The sequence below is a fragment of the Ranitomeya variabilis genome, chromosome 4 (assembly GCF_051348905.1).
Source record: "Ranitomeya variabilis isolate aRanVar5 chromosome 4, aRanVar5.hap1, whole genome shotgun sequence".
Classification (NCBI taxonomy): domain Eukaryota; kingdom Metazoa; phylum Chordata; class Amphibia; order Anura; family Dendrobatidae; genus Ranitomeya; species Ranitomeya variabilis.
This window is the reverse complement of record NC_135235.1, coordinates 500,321,921-500,346,587: the sequence shown is the minus strand read 5'-3', so window position 1 is coordinate 500,346,587 and position 24,667 is coordinate 500,321,921. Positions and strand designations below refer to the sequence as shown.

The 24,667-nt window shown below is 42.6% G+C and overlaps 1 protein-coding gene across 2 annotated transcripts in view; it reads right to left on the bottom strand.

Annotated features, from left to right (window-relative positions):
- Positions 1 to 4,449: 4,449 nt before the first annotated feature.
- The window catches only part of CNTD1 (cyclin N-terminal domain containing 1), a 34,215-nt gene continuing 13,997 nt past the window's right edge, over positions 4,450 to 24,667 (bottom strand). Inside the window, exons 4-8 of one of the 2 annotated variants that reach the window (XM_077252012.1) lie at positions 22,809 to 22,962; positions 21,915 to 22,077; positions 17,952 to 18,096; positions 13,779 to 13,905; positions 4,450 to 4,963 (exon numbers count right to left, since the gene is read on the bottom strand). In XM_077252012.1, coding sequence (XP_077108127.1) covers positions 4,841 to 4,963; positions 13,779 to 13,905; positions 17,952 to 18,096; positions 21,915 to 22,077; positions 22,809 to 22,962 — 712 coding nt within the window. In that variant the 3' untranslated portion in view covers positions 4,450 to 4,840. The remainder of the gene's footprint in view (positions 4,964 to 13,778; positions 13,906 to 17,951; positions 18,097 to 21,914; positions 22,078 to 22,808; positions 22,963 to 24,667) is intronic. The other variant, XM_077252013.1, reaches the window with a different exon arrangement.

Here is a 24,667-nt window from a genome sequence, read left to right as displayed (position 1 = left end):
GCAGCGAGCTTGTCTAATGCGGCAAGAAGAGCCCTCTGGCTCAAAGGTTGTCCGGGGGATTTACCATCTAAACACAAGCTGTGCTCCATCCCATGTGATGGCCAACTCCTCTTTGGGAAAAAACTTGAAGAAATCCTGGAACATGCAGGAGATAAAAAGAAAGGCTTTCCCAATATCCCTAAAGAGTCCAAAAAACCCTTTTTTCGGAGGAGAAGATTTAATAGAGGTCGCCCCCCAGGAGAAAGAAAAAACTGGGACTTTAGGGATAAGAGAGGCTCAGGCTACATGTTCAAAGGGCCCTCTACATCGGCAAAGAAATCCCCCCAATGACATTACGCCAGAAGTGGGAGGAAGACTCTCCCTCTTCTTTCCGGCCTGGGTAAACATCTCCCCCAGTACCTGGGTCATAAATATAATCAGAGACGGCCTCAAAATAAAATTCACCTGTCCACCCAGGCGAAACTTTATTATAACTCCCCGAAGAAAGTCCCAGCAGGAACAATCTGCCCTAGAAGCCGAAGTCCTGGGACTTATCCACAAAAAGGTTCTTCTGGAGGTTCCGGTTCAGGAGGAGGGAGACAGGTTTTACTCCCCCCTCTTCTTAATCCAAAAACCGGATGGTTCTTGGAGAACTATTATAAACTTAAAAAAACTCAACCAATCCATAGAGAACTACTCTTTCAAGATGGAGTCTATAAATACGACCATAAAACTCCTTTTCCAACACTGCTTCATGGCAGTAATAGACTTGAAAGATGCGTATTATCATATACCAATGCATCCGGAATATCAGAAATACTTGAGAGTAGCTCTCTATGTCCAGAACCAGATGAAACATTATCAATACACAGCCCTTCCGTTCGGTCTGTCTACAGCTCCCAGGGTGTTCACCAAGGTGATGGTGGAAGTAATGTCATACCTCCGGTCCCGGGATGTAGTCATTGTCCCATATCTGGACGATTTCCTGGTAATAGGAAGATCAGAGTCCCACTGCACTCATCAAGTATCAGTGGTAACATCAACTCTAAGGGAGCTGGGTTGGATAATAAATATCCCCAAGTCCAGACTGCTGCCAGTAAAATTACAGTCCTTCCTGGGGTTAATACTGGACTCCGAACGTCAGCTCTGCCTTCTTCCAGAAAACAAGGTAGACAAAATAATAAATCTGACCGGTACAGCAATACGCCAGCCGACAATGACTCTGAGAAAGGCAATGTCCCTTCTAGGCTCGTTAACATCGTGTATTCCGGCAGTAGAATGGGCACAATTCCACCTAAGACAACTACAGTGGGAAGTTCTCTCAGCCCAAAGACTGCTAAAAGGGCATTTAGAAGGAAATCTATGTCTCTCCCTGGGCGTAAGGGATTCCCTAGTTTGGTGGACTGTGAGAAACCACCTGACAATGGGGGTCCGGTGGCAAAATCCGGTCATAGACATTATCACGACCGACGCAAGCGGTACAGGTTGGGGGGCTCACCTGAGGTCTCACTCTGTACAAGGGACCTGGTCCATACGAGAAAAGAACTATGGATCAAACGAAAAAGAGCTGTGGGCAGTGGAGAAATCCCTAAGACATTTTCTTCCTTTACTCCGGGGTCGCCATACTCGAATCCTGACGGACAATCGAGCAGTGGTGGCGTATGTCAATCATCAGGGGGGAACGAGGTCCAAAGGCCTCATGCAGGCATCAAACATACTCTTTCAACTAGCAGAACAACACCTGTCATCTCTGTCGGCATTGCACATCAAAGGCACAGAAAACACTCAAGCGGACTTCCTGAGTCGCAGAGGCTTAAGGCAGGGGGAATGGTCATTAAACCCCCAGATATTTCAACAAATAGTCCAAGCCTGGGGCACACCAGAGATAGACTTGTTCGCCAACTCCCACAACAGAAAAGTCAGGAGGTTCTGCTCCTTGAATCCGAGAGAACATCCCTTCGCAGTAGATGCCCTACTGATACCTTGGAAGTTTTCTCTGGCCTACGCATTCCCCCCGATAGTGATGATTCCAGCTGTGATCCGGAAGATCAGAGACGATCAGGCGAATATCATCTTCATAGCTCCTTTTTGGCCAAGGAGACCTTGGTTCTCCCTTCTAAGGCAGATGTCGGTAACAGACCCATGGATCCTGCCAGAGGTTCCGGACCTGCTAACCCAGGGCCCAGTGACCCACTCTCAGGTGAAGGGCTTCCATCTCGCAGCCTGGAATTTGAGAGGGCGTTACTAAGTCGCCAAGGATTCTCTCCAGGGTTAGTCTCCACCCTGTTGAAAAGCAGAAAACCCATAACCTCTAGAATCTATGGCAGGACATGGAAAAAATTTCTCGACTTCCTGGGGGAACCATTGGGGGAGGTGGCTCCAATAGGTCCTATCCTAGAGTTTCTGCAAGCAGGATTACATCTTGGGTTAGCAACCAGCACCCTTAAAGTTCAGGTTTCTGCCTTGGGGGCCCTATATAATTGTAATCTTGCCTCAAATAAATGGGTCTCACGATTCATAAAATCTTGTAGTAGATCTCGGCCAGTTATTATCCCAAAAATCCCTCCTTGGGATCTAAATTTGGTCTTAGAAGCCCTGACTAAACAGCCCTTTGAGCCTTTGCAGGAGTTATCACCTAAGTTACTTACCCTTAAAACAGTTTTACTAGTAGCCTTAACATCGGCACGTAGGGTAAGTGATTTACAGGCCCTGTCAATATGCCCTCCTTATACTCAGGTTTTTGATGACAGGATTGTTCTAAGACCAGACCCGGCTTATCTCCCCAAGGTGGTTCAAAAGTTCCATAGGAGTCAGGAGATTACTTTACCATCTTTCTGTAGTAATCCTAAAAATCCAGGGGAACAAAGGTTCCACATGTTAGATGTGAGAAGATCTATGTTACAATACATGTCTGTGACTAATCAGTGGAGGAAAGACCAAACCCTATTCGTAGCCTTTCAGGGTAGCAAAAGAGGGTGCGGGGTAGCTAAAAGTACCATTGCTAGATGGATCAGGGAGGCCATTAGTTTATCCTATTCTGCAAGTGGCACTCCGGTTCCTGATGGCATCAAGGCTCACTCCACCAGAGCCGTGGCTACCTCCTGGGCAGAGAAAGCTGAGGTATCAATTGACCAAATTTGCAAGGCCGCTACCTGGTCCTCACCCTCAACTTTTTTCAAACACTACCGGCTAGACCTTTCCTCCTCTGCTGACCTAACCTTTGGTAGAAGGGTGCTCCAAGCGGTGGTCCCTCCCTAAGGTTTCATTCTACAAAATTCTCTCAGGTGTGCCGTCATGGGGGAAGGGAAAACACCAAGGTTACTTACGGGTAGCCGGTTTTTCCGGAGCCCATGACGGCACCCGTCTATTCCCCCCCTTTTTTTCACCCTTTCGGTGTGCACTATTGTTTTGGGTGTGTTTAGTTAATATAATGTGGTGTTGGATTGCCATGTATACTAACCAGGGGGCCTCTCATGCTCTGAAAACCAACTGAAGCGAGGGAGAGGTACCGCCCTTTTATTTTCAGTAGGGTTCCTGTCCTGACTGGGCGGATCCCCTCTCTCAGGTGTGCCGTCATGGGCTCCGGAAAAACCGGCTACCCGTAAGTAACCTTGGTGTTTCCAGCTCATGTAGAGTACAGAGCGAGCCAGATGGTTGTAATTACAGTGATGTCACTGAGAACGGCGCTGGATCCTGGAGAAGGTGGTGGTTGGGGAGTATATTAATACACTCACACTGCATTACATCCTATCCCAATATGTAGTAGGTGTAATAATTAATTAGAGATGAGCGAATTTGATCGGGTCCCTGCTTATTTGGCAAGCTATAGCGTAGCCGAATAAGCTGCAGAGGGAACCTGGATGCATGGAGCGTGCCGGCTGATCAGCTGTCCGGTGCCGCAGCTGCATGTGTCGGTGCTGTCACTGTCACAGCACATGCATGGAGAGCCTGATCAAATTCGCTTAACTCTAATAATAATAATAATAATAATAGTTAATGATAATATAAGTAAATACATTCAATTAGAAATGTGGTATGGTTCTTCTGATTCACGGTGACTATGTTGCTTATCCCATGTTCAGGGCATTGCAGTAGCTTGGGCATCTATGGTTACAACCACTAACAGCTAACTGTCACAATGGTTGTGACCATGGGTACGCAAGCTTCTGGAATGCCTGAACATGGGGAAAGCGATGGCAAATACCTCCAAATAGCAAATCAGAATAACTATACTACATTTCTATTATTAATAATAATAATAATATTATTATTACACCTACTACATATTAGGATAAACTCTTGGAGATGGGAATACCCCTTTAAGTACAAGAGACGGGGGTCTCTGTTTTTATATTGGTGCTAATGTACATGTGGATTTCTTGAAGGAACAGGAAGTATGAGAATAGCATTGCCCAAGTGGCCAGTGTGAAAATTGATAATCCTATTATAATACAGAACGTAGTCATAAGGTCCAAGAATGTGGTTTTATTAATCCTAAGGATAGCTTGATATAAACACAGTATAGCCCCTTTATTCCCTCTCCACAAGGTATGTGCTAACTTGCTGATCACTGAAGGTTTTGGCCTCTGGTACCTTCAGCGATCTGGAGACCAGGAATCTGTAATATCTATGTGACCGTGCAAGAAGGAGGAGTGCTGTACCTCCCAACAGTCCCTACACCATGCCCAGTGCGAGGGTGCGTACGTGCAACCACCGCTGCCTTTTAATGGCGCATTTCAGAGTCAGTGGGGTCCAAGTGCTTGGATCAGCAAGTTATTACCTATGATGTAGATACATGGAACAATCTCGAACATAAAGAAAAAACCTTAAACACATTAACAGGATACAATATGCTGAAAGGTTATTGGGAATCCTCGTGGCTAAATATGGCGGTGTCTCCGACACAATGCTTCAGTATTGCAGAACACATATCAAACACGGAGTTCACTGAAATGCCTGTGATGTTACTCAAATGCTCCAAAACCTAAAGAAATGTATAGAGAGGAACATTTTAGAAAACTGAAAAACAAGGCCAATTGTAGCAAGAGAGAAATTGGCAATATAGGGAAATCTCCAGCATTTATGTAGATTTATCTACAGTGGTTTTTGGCCACTATCCATGCAACAAGACAAACCTGTGCATTGCTACAATGGGAACTCAAATTACTGATGCACACATGGCCAAAGCCATGATACCAAACGGCAGTGACTACTTTTCTTCCTTTTAAATAGGCAGCCTGACTGTAGATGCTAATTACAGGACATGCCTTAGTTTTCCTATGATCAAATTATTTTCAATCTTTTCTAGGGGTACTACTATCATTTTTGTCCAGGCAATTTTTTTTTCAAAGTTTTATGATAACCCACAATTCAAAAGCAATGTCTAATTTTCATTAGTTGATATTCGGTAAGTTTACATTAAAAATTACTTTTCTCGATCGCTTCATTGGGGGACATAGGAAACCATGGGGGTATGCTGCGGACACTAGGCAGAAAAAAAAAAATCCCCAGCAGGCTACACCCACCAACTGGAACAGAGTTAGTCTAAGTTCACACTTACCGCCTACTTCTGCATGCGTCCTGCGTACCTATCTTTAACATTGAATCCAAAAGAAGAACAGGTGTGTCCAAAGAGTGGTGAAGGTAAAGTTAACTTAAGCTACATCGTACTTTATTTCTACCAGGCACAGCCCTATCCCCCCTAACACATCAAGAGTGTTTGTGGCTTCCTCACAGAGGGACAGGCAGACTGGTCCTTTCCATCTATTTCCGACCCTCAATGCTGTCAGCTATGCTGCTCTGGTATCCAGAAACAAGGTGGCCGTTCGTAGGGTCCTATGGCTTAAAGCGTGGAACGCAGACTCTGCATCTAAAAAGTCCCTAACCAGTCTTCCCTTTCAGGGCCTGCACCTTTTCGAGGCTAAGGTGGATCAGATGATCTCTGATGCTACAGTGGGAAGCAGCACCTAGCTTTCCCAGCAAAAGCCCAGACATCCGCCGTCCAAATGGCGAACCCCATTCTTTTGTTCCTTTTGTCGGTTTTCCAATTCGGAACGTCTCATGCATCAAGAAAAGGCCCCTGCATGGCAGGAGAGGAAAAAGCCCTCTTTCAAACCAGCGCCTTCCTGGCATGCTTGCTTGCAGTCAACAACACAGATCTTCCACAACCAAATCCAATAGGTTTTCCTCCACATGATGGGCTGCTCCCACCTGGATTCTCTCCCAAGGTGTATGGCCATCTCCTTTTCTGGGACAAAGCCTAGGTCAGAGAGATCATTACCTCCGTCTATAAGGCCTCTTTCACACGTCAGTGTCTCCGGTACGTGTAGTGACAGTTTTCTCACGTACCGGAGACACTGACACACGTAGACCCATTTAAATGAATGGGTCTATGCACATGTGCGTGTTTTCACACGGACCGTATGTCCGTGCTGAAAACACGTCGACATGTCCGTTTTCTACCGGCAGCACGGACCACAATACGGACAGCACACGTGCACACGGAGAACAGTGTGCACTCTCCTCCGTGTGCACGTACCGCCCGCAGGAGAGACAGCGCTACACTAAGCGCTGTCCCCCCGCTGTGGTGCTGAAGGCGGAATTCATCTCTTCTCCCCCTCCGGAGAGAAGAGATGAAAGATCAAGTTTTTTTTTTTTTTGTGAAAAATAAAGTTTTCATGTGTCCCCCCCCCTCAGTGCGCCGCCTGGTCCCTTGCCGCAGAAATACTCACCTAGCTCCCGCGATGTCTCCTCTGTCCTCTCCGCGCTGGCAGCTTCTCCTGTGTGAGCGGTCACGTGGTACCGCTCATTACAGTCAGGGAATATTCACTGACTGTAATGAGCGCTCCCACGTGACCGCTCACACAGGAGAAGCTGCCGGCGCTGAGAGGACAGAGGAGACATCGCAGGAGCTGGCCGGGTGAGTATTTCTGCAGCAAGGGGCCAGGCGGCGCACTGAGGGGGGGGGGGGGGGACGCGGACGCACATGCAAACTTTATTCCCCCCCCCAAAAAAAAAAAAAAAAAAGATCTTTCATCTCTTCTCTCCAACGAACGCTGGGGGAGAAGAGATGAATTCTGCCTTCAGCACCACATGCGGGGGGGACAGCGCTTAGTGTAGCGCTGTCTCTCCTGCACGGTCCGTGTGGTCCTCAGGCGGCACACGGGCGGCACACGGATGCCGCACGTATGTGCCACTTGAGCACACGGACATACGGACACGGATATCTCCGGTACCGTTTTTTTCCGGTACCGGAAATATCAGGACGTGTGAAAGAGCCCTAAAATAGAATTTTACTCTTTCCCTCAAAACCGTTTCTTCATGTCTTGACCACTAAACTCCCAAACTTCCTGATTTTTCAAGGTCATCGCCTCTCTGAGTCAAGCAGGCATCATCTTCTCCATTCCCGTGACGGAACGTTTTTCAAGTTTCTATTCAAACCTATTTGTAGTTCCAAAGAAGTCCTATTCTTGACGTAAAATAACTGAACAGGCATGTCCGTCTCTGTCACTTCAGGATGGAATCCCTCCGCTTGGTGATAGCTTCTATGGGACCCGGGGAGTTCCATTGCTTGGAAGTCATCCAGGATGCTTACCTCCACATTCCTATATTTCCATGTCACCAAAGATTCCTCCAGTTCGTGATTCACGACTCCCATTACCAGTTTTGGCCTTGCTACCACTCCTAGAGTCTTTTATAAAGGTTATGGCTGCCGTCATGGCTATGCTCCAAACCAGTAGGATTATATCCAATCCCTAGCACTATTTTAACAATTAATCCCATAATCCGAAAAAAAGAAGATTTAATATAGGCAAGGCATTAGCACTTCGATTATAGATACTGAATTAAATTACCTATTTAAGGTATGAAGTGACACATTAGCGAACAGAGGTAAAAAAAGCTTTATTAACATATAGTTTTAAAATTACAGTTTTTAAAAAGACAGGATGGTGTAAGCAAAAGGACCTCCAAAATACAAACAGGGGGTGACCCACGATTCCCAGTTGCAATATATTATTAAGGATTAAATATACATATGACGTGTTGCTATGCTTGAATCAGTATCCCTATAGAAGAAAACAAGGCTGTCTATGTGGATGGACGAAAAAACGTCTCTTTACAGATACCACATGACAGTCTATCAATTTAAATAGAGGGTATAACTAAGGAATAAACAATTGGTAATATGTATATGTATTTAGCAATGCCCTCACACCAGGAAATAAAGAATGGCTCAGGTGGTGATAATAATAAATTTTATAGTGCTATGAAGTTGAAAATGGTATTTACTACTGGTATTTATTACTGTGCATTGAAAAGAAATGGCAATGAAGCCATAGAGAGGATTGGCCACTAGATGGCAATATAGGAGGAAACGTAATTTCCTAGGTGAGACGGCCTCAAAGAAAAGAAACAAGAAAAAGAATAAGTGATCCCAGAGCCGAGACTGGTATTTTACCTGATGATGGGTAGAGGTAGATGAAGATGAGCTGGGAAGGCAGGTCACCTCCTGTGCCTGACGAGCGCCGTTTCGCCTTTCGGCTTCTTCAAAACCAGGAGGGTATCTGTAAAGAGACGTTTTTTCGTCCATCCACATAGACAGCCTTGTTTTCTTCTATAGGGATACTGATTCAAGCATAGCAACACGTCATATGTACTGTATATTTAATCCTTAATAATATATTGCAACTGGGAATCGTGGGTCACCCCCTGTTTGTATTTTGGAGGTCCTTTTGCTTACACCATCCTGTCTTTTTAAAAATTGTAATTTTAAAACTATATGTTAATAAAGCTTTTTTTACCTCTGTTTGCTAATGTGTCACTATTTTAACAAGACTGTTGTGAGAGTCTGCACCAGACTGTTGTGAGAGTCTGCACCTTTACTCTCAACACCTTATCCTATCTCAGCTGAATCATCAACAGATCAAAGTCGTCTCTGATTTCAGTCCAGCACCTAGTATTCCTAGGTAGCGATTTCAACACAGTTCGCACAAGCGTCTTTCTTCACAAGGAAAAGGTCTCAGCCATTCCTCTCAGAGAGCTCTCTTCAGTTCTGCATGAGCATGTTGGGCAAGATGCTGGCAGCAGTGGAAGCAGTTACATTTGCTCGGTTTCACACCCATCCTCTTCAGCTAACCATTGTCTCACACTGGGACAGGTTGATCGTAACCCTGGATAAGCCTATTGTTCTTTCCCCCACAGGTAAGACCATCATTAACTTGGTGGAGTTCCTCCCCACTTGTCTGTCACGGGAGACCCTTTCTGCCTATCCAGTGGAAAGTGGTGATGACAGATGCCAGTCTTCTGGGTTGAGAAGCTATACTCGAGGATCTCACAGCCCAGGGTCGCTGAAAGGTCCAGTAATCCTCTCTTCCTATCAACCTTCTGGAGATCAGAGCCATTTACCTGGGCCTCCTTCATCGGCAGGGCCAGGTATCAGCCGTTCCGTTCGCATCCAATACAGCAACAGCCAGGGTGGAACACGGGGCTTACCAGTCATTTCGGAGGTGTCCCACATCCTGGTTTGGGCCAAAGAGAAAGTCCGGGCTCTCTCTGCTGTACATACTCTCCCAGGGTGGACAACTGGCAGCTGATTTTCTCAGTCACAAGGGTATCTCTGCGGGAGAGTGGTGTCTAAACCTGACTTTCAGATTTGCATCCAGCGGGGCATCCCCGACGTCGACTTGATGGCATCCAGAATGAACAGCAAGGTTTCACAGTTTATTTGCAGGTCTCAAAATCCCCTAGCGATCAATTCCGAAACTCTTGCAATGTCCTGGGTTCAATTCAAAGTTTTATCTTCCCCTCCTCCCCCTCCACCTATCCAATTTCCAATCTCCTCAAGAATATCAAGTAGGTGGGAGTTCCAGTCATCCTCATAGCTCCAACCACAACAGGAGGAAAAAAAGGAGGGAAAAAACCTCCACTATTCTAGAGAAAACACCACAGAAAAAAACAGGTAAAGGTGCTTACCTGTCCAGGCCTCAAATCAAATGCACTAACATGGTGCAGTGGGCCCAAGTAAAGATGGCGACTGCACAGGTACGGTAATACCAAATGAGACAGCCAGCCTACAAAAAGGGATTGGCCACTTGGCTCACCAGTGCAAATAAATAATCCTCATAGCTCCAGACTGACCCAAAAGAGCCTGGTATGCGGATATAATCAATCTTCTCGCAGATGTCCCCTGGAGGCACCAAGATCATCCAGACCTTCGTTCCAAAGGGCACCCTCTTCCACCAGAATTCAGTCTCTCAGTTTAAAGGCATGGCCATTAAAGCTGCAATCTTGAATGCCGCAGGGTTCTCCAACCAAGTTTTTCAGATTATGATCAAAGTGAGAAAATTGTCTTCCTTCCACATATACCATTGCACGTGTAAAGCCTTTTTTTCGATGGTGCGAGGCCAATCAGGTCACGCCACTATCGTTTTCTCTTCCCTCCCTCCTGGCTTTCCTGGATTCGGGCCTGAATTCTGTCCTGTTTCTCAGCTTTCTAAAAGAGACAGATTTCTGCCCTTTTTATTCTCTCTCAGAAGAACTTGGCCTCTTGCACTCAAATGAAGACTTTCTTGCTCACTCCATCCATCGGACTCGCTTAGAACCGTGGGATCTCAATTTGGTCTTGTTCATCCTTCAGGGTGTACCCTTTGAACCAATAAAGGATATTTATTTCTCTCTTCCTTCTCTCCTGGAAGGTTTTGTTCCTTATAGCGATCACTTCCAATAGACACGTCTCCAAACTTTTAGCTCTTTTCGGTCATTCGCCTTTACTTGTCTTCCATGAGGACAAACTGGTCCTACATCCAGTTCCATCCTTTCTTCCTAATGTTGTTTCTTCTTATCTCGAATGAGGACATTGTTCTTCCTTCTGTTCATCTCCCGCTCATCCTCTGGAGTGGTCTCTACCAAAACTGGATCTCGTCAGAACTTTGCTTCACTATGTTTGCAGGACAGCATCTTTCAGACAGAGTCTTTTAGTGATTCCTGAAGGTTCTCGTAGAGGTCTCTCCGCTTCCAAGGCTACCACTGCCCGATTGATTCGTTCTGCCATACTGGAAGAGTTCCGAGTGAGGAGAAGACCGCCCCCAGCCGGGGGTCACTGCTCACTCCACACATGCAGTGGAGGCTTCCTGAGCGGTTCGCTTTTGGCCTTTTCATTGTAGCTCTGCAAGGCCGCCACCTGGTCTTCGCTCCATATCTTTTCCAGGTTCTACAGGATCACACCTATGCCTTGTCTTTTGCCAGCCTGCAGGAAGGATCTGCATACAGAAGTGGACCGGTCTTAGATCTGTGAGTAGCTGTTTATCGCACCCTATAGACTGCTTTATGACGTTCCATGGTTTCCTGTGTTCCCCAATGAAGCAATAGAGAAATCAAGATTTTCCGTGCTCACAGTAAAATCTTTTTCCCTGAGCCATTATTGTGGGACACAATTAGTTGTGCCTTTGTTGGTTAAGATTTTATGCTATCTCTTTCTCCTTCCTACTGCTTTCTCTCTAATGGTGTTTTCATATTATGTTTAGGGAAACACTCTGTAGATCCGTGGGGGCATATGTCCGAATCCCCCGCAAAACGGGATTCGTGTGTATGCGCCGACGGGGCTATAGACTGATATGGTGCCAGCAGAGCAAACGTACGCTGTGATGTCCATCATTTTCGGGAGTTTACCTCTACAGGATGCGGACACTCAGACACAGTCTACTACATCTGAGTGTCAACCTCCAGTAGGTGTACACTCCCGAAAATGATGTACATCAGAGAGCACATTCATTTTACCAATTACCCATTACAGTCTATGGCCCATTGGTGCAAATGTCCAAATCCCGTTTTGTAGGGGGTTTGAACGTATGCTTCGATGGGCCGTTATGCAATGTGAAAGCAACCTAACTGATTAACTTGGTTCCTGTTGGTGGGTGTAGCTTGCTGGGGAGGAGTTCATTTTTTTTCTGCCTAGTGGCAGCAGCATACACCCATGGTTTCCTGTGTCCCCAATGAAGGCTTCGAGAAAAAGATTTTACGGTGAGTACCCAAAAACATGTTTTATCAATTTCAAGTTATTTCAGTGACCACTGCAGAGTTTTCTTACTTTAACAGAAGGATACCAACAATTTTGCCCATGTGTGTAAATAATTATGTATATGTTTCAATACAAGTATAGAGGCATGTAAAAGTCTGTGCACCACAGGTTAAAATTACTGTTATTGTGAACAGTTAAGCAAGTTGATGATTAAATGATCTCTAAAAGGCCTAAACTTAAAGATGACACATTTCCTTTTTATTTTAGGCAAAATAAAATATAAATATTTTCAACTTTTACATTTTAAAAATTACAAAAAAGAAAATGGGCCAATGCAAATGTTTGAGCACCCTGCTTGGTTAGTGCCTAGTAGCACCCCTTTTAAACATATCACAACTTTCAATTCTTATTTGAGGTATTTTCATCCATTCTTCCTTGGAAAATTCTTTCAGTTCTGTGAGCTTCCTGGGTATTCTTGCATGCGCTGCTATTTTGAAGTCTAGCCACAGATTTTTAATGATGTTCAGATCAGGGGACTGTAAGGGCCAGTGTAAAACCTTCACCTTGCGCCTTTTGAGGTAGTCTATTGTGGATTTTGGTGTATCTTTAGGATCCCTTTAACTTCATTGGTCCACAGTACTTGTTTCCAAAATGCAATGTTTAGATGTACTTTTGCATACCTCTGATTAATTTTATGGTGAGGACGCAGGAAACGTTTTTTTTCTGATGACTCTTCCATAAATGCTATGTTTGCGCAGGTGTCTCTGAACAGTAGAACAATGTACTACAATTCCACAGTCTGCTAAATCTTTCTGATGGTCTTTTGCAGTCAAGCCGTGTTCTCATTTGCCTCTCAAGCAGCTCTCTCTGAAATTTTGCTTGGTCTTCCAGACCTTATCTTGACCTCCATGATTCCTGTTAACTGGCAAAACTACATTTTGAACTGCGGACAGGGCCACTTGAAAACGCGTTATCTTTATTGATGAGCGAGTATACTCGTTATTCGGGTTTTCCCGAGCATGCTCGGGTGGCCTCCGAGTACTTTGGCGTGCTCAGAGATTTAGTTTTCGTCGCCGCAGCTGCATGATTTGCGACTGCTAGACAGGTTGAATACGAAAACTAAATCTCCGAGCACACCAAAATACTCGGAGACCACCCGAGCATGCTCTGGGAAACCCGAGTAGCGAGTATACTTACTCATCACTAGTTATCTTCTTATAGCCTTCTCCTGCTTTGTGGGTCTCCACCTTTTTCAGAGTACTAGGCAGCTGCTTAGAAGAACCCATGGCTGCTGTTTTTTGGCACAAGGTTAGAGGAGGCTGGGTTTTTATAAAGCTTGGAAATTTGCATCACTTGGCCTTTCCTATCAAGAATAGTGAACAAACCATAACTCTAACAGGCTAATTAAGGTCGCAAAGTTATCTGAGAACACAAATCTCCTAGGGTTCCCAAACTTTTGCATTGGCCCATTTTCTTTTAAAATTTAAAAGATGATTTTATTTTTTGTTTGCCTACAATGCAATGAAAATATGTCACCTTTAACTTCAGCCCTTTTAGAGATCAAAGCTGGCATAGTAAGATGCAGTGAATTTTTTCAGTCCATGTAGATGCACCCTAAGAGGGAAGAAGACGTCAGACAATGATTTCTTCCCTTTCAACCATTAATAGTATCTCAAAGCTTCATCCGGAAACCTTTTTTATATTGGATTATATTGATATCACTGTCCAGATTTACACATTTATCACTTTTCTTGCTGATTAAAGAAAATTCTCTGCTGCTTACCTGATTCCAAGAGTCCGGGTGAATAATGAAGGTGCTGGCAGATATTACGCCTGTGCCCAAGAGCATGTGATCTTCCTTTACTGGGAGAAATGTGCTCCTGTGAAGGAACAAACCTCCCTCAACACTCCTATCCAAAGAAGGTAATGAATTCACAATTAGAAAGAAACCAAATGATGAAAAATGGGAGTAAGGCGGTTTTTACACGGCAGTTTGTTTTCTTATATCACAAAATTGGGGCTTTTTTTTTACTGCGCTGAACCCATTTTGGGTACATGTATCAGTTTTTACAATCTGCCTCTGTTGAAGAAAAAAAAAATCTTAGCCATACCCATTAACCCCTTCCCAATAGGGCAATTTTCCATTTTTGAGTGTTCATTTTTCCTCCAATTCTTCCCAGATACGTAACTTTTTAAAAAACTTTTCCTTATGTGTAGGGCTTGTGTTTTGCAGGACGAGTTGTACTTTTGAATGACACAATCTATTTTGTGATGTACAGGAAAGAAGGGAAAAAAAATCAAAATGGCAAAAAAAAGTGCAATTCCGCTATTGTTTTTTGGGTTTTGTTTTTACACCATTTATTGTACAGTACAAATGTCCAAGCAATAGGATACTCCAGGTCAGTACAATGAAGGTGATACTAAAACTGCAGTTTTTGTTTTATTTAAGTGGTGGAAAAATAATGTTGCGTGTGTCTCATTACCGTGTTTACCTATAAGGTTAATTAATGTAATATTTTAAAAAATCAGGCTTTTACAGATGTGGAGAAACCACATGTGTATTTTTTTAATTTCTTTTTAATGGGAGAAAATGGGTGATAATTCAAACTTTTATATGTATATATATTTTTTAAAACCTTTTTTACGGTATCGTGTAGTCCCCTTAGGGGACTTGAACATGTAATCTTCTAACCGCTTGTACTGTTTTCTGCAATACCAAAGTATACTGCAGTACCACAGGCTGGCTTTTATGCAACCCCTGGCAAAAATGATAGAATCACCGGCCTTGGAGGATGTTCATTCAGTTGTTTAATTTTGTAGAAAAAAAGCAGATCACAACTTCAACTCAATCCACAAAAAAAAAAAAGCAAGTCCTCACTCAGGTCTGTCCTCTGTTAATGGAAATATAGGGGGCTTCCGCATTACTGGTAGTACAAAGGCTCTGTAAAAGCTAAATGGCTCCTCGCCCCCCAAAAGAAATACAGCAAATTCTCTGCTTCCAAATCCAAATGCCCCCCTCCCTTCTGAGCCCCACAGTGTACCTAAACCACATATAGCATCCACGTTTGACATTTCTGAAGCGATGAGAGCCCACCTAATTTAAGAGTGCATGCCTCCAGAAGCGCAGGCTGGGCATAACGTATTGGTGACTGCAACGTACTGGTCACTAAAGTGTACTGGTCGCTACAATGGCAATTTGCAATTTTCACTCGGCAACATTCAATGCTGCTTGTTTCTGGAAAATACCCATGGAGTCAAAATCGTCACTACACCTGCAGATAAATTCCCCAAGGGGTATAATTTCCAAAATGGGATCACTTGAGGGGGGATTCTGCTCTTATACCTATTAGGGGCTCTGTATATGGAGTCTGCCAACTGTTCTAGGAACATCTGCACTCCAGGAGGCAAATAGTGCCCCGTTCCTCACAAGTTTGTCTGTATGGTTAAGTAGTACTGTTCAGCCACACATGGGGTATTGCCACGTTCAGTATCAATTGTTGGACAAAGTTTGGTGCCATTATTACCCACTTCTTGTGTGAAAATGTAAAATCTGGGGCTAAAACAAAATTTTGGTGGTAAAAATGTAGTTATTTTTTCTGCACCGCCCAATGGTATAAAATTCTGTGACACACCCATGGTGTCACTGTGATTACTGCACCCCTAGATGAATTCATTGAAAGGTGTAGTTTGTAAAATGCGGTCAGTCATTAGGGTTCTGCCGTTCTAGCACCTCATGGACTCTCCCAGTGTATCATGGCACCCGCAAACCATAACAGTAAAATCTGGCGCTCCTTGCCTTCTGAGCTTTGCACTGTGCCTGAAAAATATTTCCAGATTACAAGTAGGGTATTGAGGCACTCAGGAAAAAATGGACCTCAGTTTGTAAAAAAAATTCCTATTAGCCGTTAGAAAGATTAAAAACTTGGGGCTAAAACAACATTTTACTGGTAAAAATGTAATTTATTTTTTCTTCACTGCTCAACGGTATAAAATTCTGAGTCACATGTGGTGCACCCCTACATGAATTCATTGGGAAGTGTAGTTTTTAAAAGGAGTTCACATATAGGGGTTTCTGTTGTTCTGGCACCTCAGGACCTCTGCCAATGTAACATGGCACGCTCAAACCATTCCAGCAACATCTGGTCTCCAATATGGCGCCTCTTCCCTTCTGAGCTTTGCATTGTGCCTCAAAAGTAGTATTCCCCCACATATGCGGTATCGGCGAACTCAGGACAAATTGTACTACAAATTGTATGGTGCAATTTCTCCTGTTACTCTTATGAACATGCAAAATTTGGGGCTAAAATAAATTTTTTGTGAAGAAAATGTGATTTTATTACTTTCACGGCCCAACGTTATAAACTTATTTTAAGTACCTGGGGGTTCAAGGTGCTCACCACACATCTAAATACATTCCTTGAGGGGTCTAGTTTTAAAAATGGGGTCACTTGTGGTGGGTTTCCACTGTTTAGGCTCATCAGGGCCTCTCCAGATGTGACATGATTCTAGGAAATTTTACATTCAAAAAGTCAAATGACGCTTCTTCCCTTCCGAGCTCTACCGTGCGCCCAAACAGTAGTTTTCTCCCTCACATGGCGTATCGCGTACTCAGGAGAAATTGCACCATACAATTTGATTTGTAGTGCATGGTGCAATTTCTCCTGTTACCCTTATGAAAATGCTAAATTTGGGGCTAAAATAACATTTTTGTGAGGAAAATTGTGATTTTATTATTTTTACGGCTCAACATTATAAACTTCTGTGAAGAACCTGAGGGTTCAATGTGGTCACCACACATCTAGATCAGTTCCCTGAGAGGTCTAGTTTCCAAAATGGGGTCACGTGTGGGGATTTTCACTGTTTAGTCACATGAAAGGCTCTCCAAACGTGACAAGTCGTCCGCTAATTATGCCAGCAAACTGTGGTTTTCTCCCTCATATGGGGTATCTGCATGCTCAGGAGAAATTACACAACAAATTTTGGGGTCCATTTTTTCTTGTTACCGTTGTCAAAATAAAAAAAAAATTAGATCTGAAGTAAATTTATTGTGAAAGAAAGTTAAATGTTAATTTTTTTTTCCACATTCCAAAAATTCCTGTGAAGCACCTGAGGGGTAATACACTTCTTGAATGTGGTTTTGAACACTTGAGGGGTGCAGTTTTTAGAATGTTGTGACTTTTGGGTATCTTCTATCATATAGACCCCTCAAAGTGACTTCAAATGTGATGTGGTCCTTAAAAAAACTGGCTTTGTAAATTTTGCTGGAAAAATTGAACTTTTAACCCTTATGACTTCCTAACAAAAAAAATTTTTGGTTCCAAAATTGTGCTGATGTAAAGTAGACATGTGGGAAATGTTACTTATTAAGTATTTTTTGTGACATATCTCTGTGATTTAAGGGCATAAAAATTCAAAGTTGGAAAATTGCAATTTTTTTCACAAATAAATCCAAGTTATACAGAAGAAATGTTACCACTATTATGAAGTACAATATGTCACGAAAAAACATTTTCAGAATCAGTGGGAAAAGAGTTAAACAGTAAGATACGGACAACACATGGATGACAAAATATGAAAGAGCCCTAAAAAGCATATACTGTACGTATTACGTATAAAAAGGCTCACATTTATCAATATCTTTGAACCAATTTTTTAGTTCATGTTTGTAAATCAGTTTACCCAACATTTCTTGAGACTTGCCAGTTTTGAGAAAAATTAGTGTGATTATTTCTTGTTGGGGCATGGTGTACATATCAAACATTTATTACTAGGAAAGCCTGATAATGCAAATTTTGGCACAAATCACTCACTGCAAGGGTTGATTTCATTTTCTAATGTTTAGATTTTCTCATTTCTCAAATGAAGCAAATGCATGTAATAGGAATAATGCAATGTCAAATCTACAGTATTCAGTGACATTAACTATTTGCGCCATGAGTTTGGAAAAATGAGTTACCTTTGCAAACTAGTTGGAGTAGAAAGATCCATGGAAGCCTTCAGAACGGCATCATACATGGGGGTTCTTAGTAAATAAACCAAATCCAAGACCATTACACAAATCTCATGCATATCTTTCAATCGCAGAGAACAGCCATTATGCCCTGTCGATGGTAAACACAACTGTACTACTTCGGCATTAAATATACAGGTCCTTCTCAAAAAATTAGCATATAGTGTTAAATTTCATTATTTACCATAATGTAATGATTACAATTAAACTTTCATATATTATAGATTCATTATCCACCAACTGAAATTTGTCAGGTCTTTTATTGTTTTAATACTGATGATTTTGGCATACAACTCCTGATAACCCAAAAAACCTGTCTCAATAAATTAGCATATTTCACCCGTCCAATCAAATAAAAGTGTTTTTTAATAACAAACAAAAAAAACATCAAATAATAATGTTCAGTTATGCACTCAATACTTGGTCGGGAATCCTTTGGCAGAAATGACTGCTTCAATGCGGCGTGGCATGGAGGCAATCAGCCTGTGACACTGCTGAGATGTTATGGAGGCCCAGGATGCTTCAATAGCGGCCTTAAGCTCATCCAGAGTGTTGGGTCTTGCGTCTCTCAACTTTCTCTTCACAATATCCCACAGATTCTCTATGGGGTTCAGGTCAGGAGAGTTGGCAGGCCAATTAAGCACAGTAATACCATGGTCAGTAAACCATTTACCAGTGGTTTTGGCACTGTGAGCAGGTGCCAGGTCGTGCTGAAAAATGAAATCTTCATCTCCATAAAGCATTTCAGCCGATGGAAGCATGAAGTGCTCCAAAATCTCCTGATAGCTAGCTGCATTGACCCTGCCCTTGATGAAACACAGTGGACCAACACCAGCAGCTGACATGGCACCCCACACCATCACTGACTGTGGGTACTTGACACTGGACTTCAGGCATTTTGGCATTTCCTTCTCCCCAGTCTTCCTCCAGACTCTGGCACCTTGATTTCCGAATGACATGCAAAATTTGCTTTCATCAGAAAAAAGTACTTGGGACCACTTAGCAACAGTCCAGTGCTGCTTCTCTGTAGCCCAGGTCAGGCGCTTCGGCCGCTGTTTATGGTTCAAAAGTGGCTTTACCTGGGGAATGCGGCACCTGTAGCCCATTTCCTGCACACGCCTGTGCACGGTGGCTCTGGATGTTTCCACACCAGACTCAGTCCACTGCTTCCTCAGGTTCCCCAAGGTCTGGAATCGGTCCTTCTCCACAATCTTCCTCAGGGTCCGGTCACCTCTTCTCGTTGTACAGCGTTTTCTGCCTTCCAACAGACTTACCATTGAGGTGCCTTGATACAGCACTCTGGGAACAGCCTATTTGTTGAGAAATTTCTTTCTGGGTCTTACCCTCTTGCTTGAGGGTGTCAATGATGGCCTTCTTGACATCTGTCAGGTCGCTAGTCTTACCCATGATGGGGGTTTTGAGTAATGAACCAGGCAGGGAGTTTTTAAAAGCCTCAGGTATCTTTTGCATGTGTTTAGAGTTAATTAGTTGATTCAGAAGATTAGGGTAATAGGTCGTTTAGAGAACCTTTTCTTGATATGCTAATTTATTGAGACAGGTTTTTTGGGTTATCAGGAGTTGTCTGCCAAAATCATCAGTATTAAAACAATAAAAGACCTGACAAATTTCAGTTGGTGGATAATGAATCTATAATATATGAAAGTTTAATTGTAATCATTACATTATGGTAAATAATGAAATTTAACACGATATGCTAATTTTTTGAGAAGGACCTGTATAACTTACAATTGCTGTGCAATTCATGAGTAAGCGAGATCACCAAGATTATTTTTGGCCATTATGGATTAAATCTACTGTATAAATGTATGGGATGATCTGCAGAATATATCTGCGTATGCTCACTCTGTTGTGTTAAACTTAAAAAAAAAAAGGAATTGTTCACATTCAAACTTTATTATTGTTAATTCCTAAATGTAAAGTTAAGTTACTTTCTATATAATCTTCATAAAAAATTATACAACAATTTGCTTCTCTAGAGAATAAAGTATTTAATCTAGATGAATGATCTGCAAAAAAATCCATCAGAGCTCTTGATCGTGATGACTCTGCTCTCTGCCTCCCTTCTTTCAGTGTTAGAGATAGTAGGAGGGAGGGAGTTGTATATAGTTCTGCAGTGGAGGAGAGTGGGGAAAAAAATACATGCAGTTCTGGAGCTGTGCTGATAGACAGTGACATCAGCAGCTCCCTGGGACACACACAGTCCTCACATCCAGCATGTATTACTTCGATCACATTGCATATCGGGGGGTCTGAAAATGTTGGAGGGAATGAAGACTACAACCTGAAAATTAGTGCAATTTTATTAGCTGCAAGTACCCATTGAAATAGTTATCCACTACATGGACAATCCTTTTTTAAATTAAGTTGTCCATGTTGTAAAATCAAAATAACATATACTCACCTCCCGCACCAATGCAGTTCCAACAATGTTGGTGCCTGCCAGGGTTCGCTTAGCATTTTCTGTCACATGAGCCCTGCAGCCAATAAGCTGCCGATATTGGTGCGGCAGCCCCATAGCAACCACTGATTGGCTGCAGAGCTCATGTGACCCAACAATGTTACATGAGCCCCAGCATCAGTGCAGGAGCCGAGTATAATTTTTTATTTTACAATGGGAACTACTTCATTTAAAAAGGAGTTGTGCAGGTAATAGACAACCCCTTTAATGTGTAAAAAAATACATATATAATGTCAAAGATGTCCACCGCATTTAAATATGACCCTATGTTGATGGCTGGATCTTTGTATGAGTGATCTAAAATAATTGATCAGCCAATCATAATTGTAGTGAAAGGTTTAATGCCAGCCATAAATATGAGATCACTGTTAGACAAAACTCGTTACGATAAGTTACCACCTCAACCCCCCATCACCATCAATCTACATGATTAGATAGGCTAGGTGCGCATGTCTAGCTAAATATGCAGAGGGAGATAAGCCGATCCTCTATCTGACTCATCTGCCATCATTGGTGGGTGTTAGTATGTATAATCTGTATAAAGCTACGATTAGGCAGCAAGTTTGGCAATGTGGTCTCCATTACCTTCTAAGATCCCACTTGCAGTCAATTAAAATAATACACTGCTGAATGGATTACTTTTGTATGGATGTATGTGCACATAACTTTGTTTCATTCACTTCCTGAGAGCTCATAACATAACACCTAGGTGCTCTTGTCTTCATAGACACATTAAGATTAATTTCTATGTGCAGTACATCTGAGAATAAGGCTGTGTTCAGATTGCGTTTTACCCTCAGTTCAGTGCATCTATTGGGACTTATGTCGGAAGCTCTGGAAAACGGGATTCGGCGTTTGCACCGTCTGGTGAACATCATTTTCGTCCGTGTCCGCCTACTTGATGACGTCTCCTAGACGTAGCTGACTGCATCTTGGAGGCCGCCTCATATAAGCGGAAACTGCCAAAAATGATGTCTGGACAACATTGCAAAATGAGCTCTGACAGAGCAACAACATTGCAAAACAAGCCTAAATATACAAATGTCCTGTAGTAGTGAAGGTGCAATCAGACAGGCTATATTTTGGCTCATTAAAGAAGCACTCCCATGAATATTTTTCTTCATTAAATGTGTATATGTGTGTGAGTGTATAATATACTCACCTACCGGGGTCCTGTTTACATTGGCTGATGAGTACTGATGGGAACAGAACGACCATTAATATGATCATTCTTCCCCATATAACCTAACGTTGTAGACAGCCCATTCCCTGTGCTGCTGATAATCATTTTTATGCCGACATAAAGGATCCAATCCTCTGACTAACACTGCCATCTTTACACTCACCGGTAATGATCATTAAAACGATCTCCCGCACACCGATTGTCGCCCATTTAAATGCACCCATAGTCCAGGTGTTACAGCACTTACCTAAAACTTCCAGAAGTATTTCCACATATGTCAAAGGAGAGTGGATATTTATTTGGAAATTAAGAGTTTTTAACACTGTCAGTTCAGATCTCAGAACATCCTCTTTCTTATAAGAATAATCTGCGGATCTCAGAAACTGCAGAACCATGTGGTTGTTGACAATCTGCAATCAACAGCAAAGTTGTATGTATAATGTTCATTTTCAAGATTTTAGTGGAGTATGGCTCTAAATGCTTATTCCCATCTTGACAAATTATCACCTAGCCAAATTACAGGTGCTACATTGCTGAGACCCCTGACTCCGAGAACAGAGCTCTGCAATGCCCCATTTGAATAGAGCTGGTGCACTGTTGTGTTTATGGGACTACGGAAGAGAGGTCTCTCTAAGTATGGTACTTCACTATCACATGTCTGCAAATCACCGATCGTGTAGATCAGAGTGGGCTGTGTGGGCATTATACTGTGTGCTTAGGAAGGCTATGGGGCATACTAATGCGTGTGGGACAGCTGATGGGACATCATACTGTGTGGGGGACATCATACTGTGTATGTGTGACAGCTGTGGGGATATCATAGGGGGACTGTGGGGGCTGTAACACTCTGGGGGGAGCTATTAATCAAGTCACATCTATTTATCTTATACTTAAGACTGAATAGCGGGAGCATATGATTTATAAACTGTATAAAAAGCAGTACACTATATGGTGTTAATTAGCTGCTAGAGTTAAGGATACATGTTACAATAAGCCCTATCCTAACATGCAGTAGCAGTGAGCCAAGATACTTAATTCTGCCTAATCTTAAGCAAAATACTTATTAATATTCAATAATAAGTGAATAATAAGTAGAATTAAATGAAATAACCCTTTAAACAACTTAAGAGAAATATCTTACATTATAGTGGAAATGTAACTTGCTTGAGATCTGAATACAAGACACCAAATGGAGTATGAACATGTTACACAGATTGGCTTTTATGAGATCCCATCTCCGATTGAGACTTCTGGCACTGGATTTACATAGCTCCTCCACATGAAAAATCATGAATCTGAAACAGAGCACTTGCTATTATTAAAGCTGCTTTTCCTTACATGTGAAATATCAAATTCCATAATCTCTCTCTCCCTCCCTCAATAAATATATATATATATATATATATATATATATATATATATATATATATATATACACACACACACAGTACAGACCAAAAGTTTGGACACACCTTCTCATTTAAAGATTTTTCTGTATTTTCATGACTATGAAAATTGTACATTCACACTGAAGGCATCAAAACTATGAATTAACACATGTGGAATTATATACTTAACAAAAAAGTGTGAAACAACTGAAAATATGTCTTATATTCTAGGTTCTTCAAAGTAGCCACCTTTTGCTCTGATGACTGCTTTGCACACTCTTGGCATTATCTTGATGAGCTTTAAGAGGTAGTCACCGGGAATGGTCTTTCAACAATCTTGAAGGACTTCCCAAAGATGATTAGCACTTGTTGGCCCTTTTGCCTTCACTCTGCGGTCCAGCTCACCCCAAACCATCTCGATTGGGTTCAGGTCTGGTGACTGTGGAGGCCAGGTCATCTGGCGTAGCACCCCATCACTCTCCTTCTTGGTCAAATAGCCCTTACACAGCCTGGATATGTGTTTGGGGTCACTTTCCTGTTGAAAAATAAATGATGGTCCAACTAAACGCAAACCGCATGGAATAGCATGCCGCTGCAAGATGCTGTGGTAGCCATGCTGGTTCAGTATGCCTTCAATTTTGAAGAAATCCCCAACAGTGTCACCAGCAAAGCACCCCCACACCATCACACCTCCTCCTCCATGCTTCACGGTGGGAACCAGGCATGAGGAGTCCATCCGTTCACCTTTTCTGCGTAGCACAAAAACACGGTGGTTGGAACCAAAGATCTAAACTTGGACTCATCAGACCAAAGCACAGATTTCCAATGGTCTAATGTCCATTCCTTGTGTTCTTTAGCCCAAACAAGTCTCTTCTGCTTGTTGCCTGTCCTTAGCAGTGGTTTCCTAGCAGCTATTTTACCATGAAGACCTGCTGCACAAAGTGTCCTCTTAACAGTTGTTGTAGAGATGTGTCTGCTGCTAGAACTCTGTGTGGCATTGACCTGGTCTCTAATCTGAGCTGCTGTTAACCTGCGATTTCTGAGGCTGGTGACTCGGATAAACTTATCCTCAGAAGCAGAGGTGACTCTTGGTCTTCCTTTCCTGGGGCGGTCCTCACGTGAGCCAGTTTCTTTGTAGCGCTTGATGGTTTTTGCCACTGCACTTGGGGCCACTTTCAAGGTTTGCCCAATTTTTCGGACTGACTGACCTTCATTTCTTAAAGTAATGATGGCCACTCGTTTTTCTTTACTTAGCTGCTTTTTTTCTTGCCATAATACAAATTCTAACAGTCTATTCAGTAGGACTATCAGCTGTGTATGCACCAGACTTCTGCTCAACACAACTGATGATCCCAACCCCATTTATAAGGCAAGAAATCCCACTTATTAAACCTGACAGGGCACACCTGTGAAGTGAAAACCATTCCTGGTGACTACCTCTTGAAGCTCATCAAGAGAATGCCAAGAGTGTGCAAAGCAGTCATCAAAGCAAAAGGTGGCTACTTTGAAGAACCTAGAATATAAGACATAATTTCAGTTGTTTCACACTTTTTTGTTAAGTATATAATTCCACATGTGTTAATTCATAGTTTTGATGCCTTCAGTGTGAATG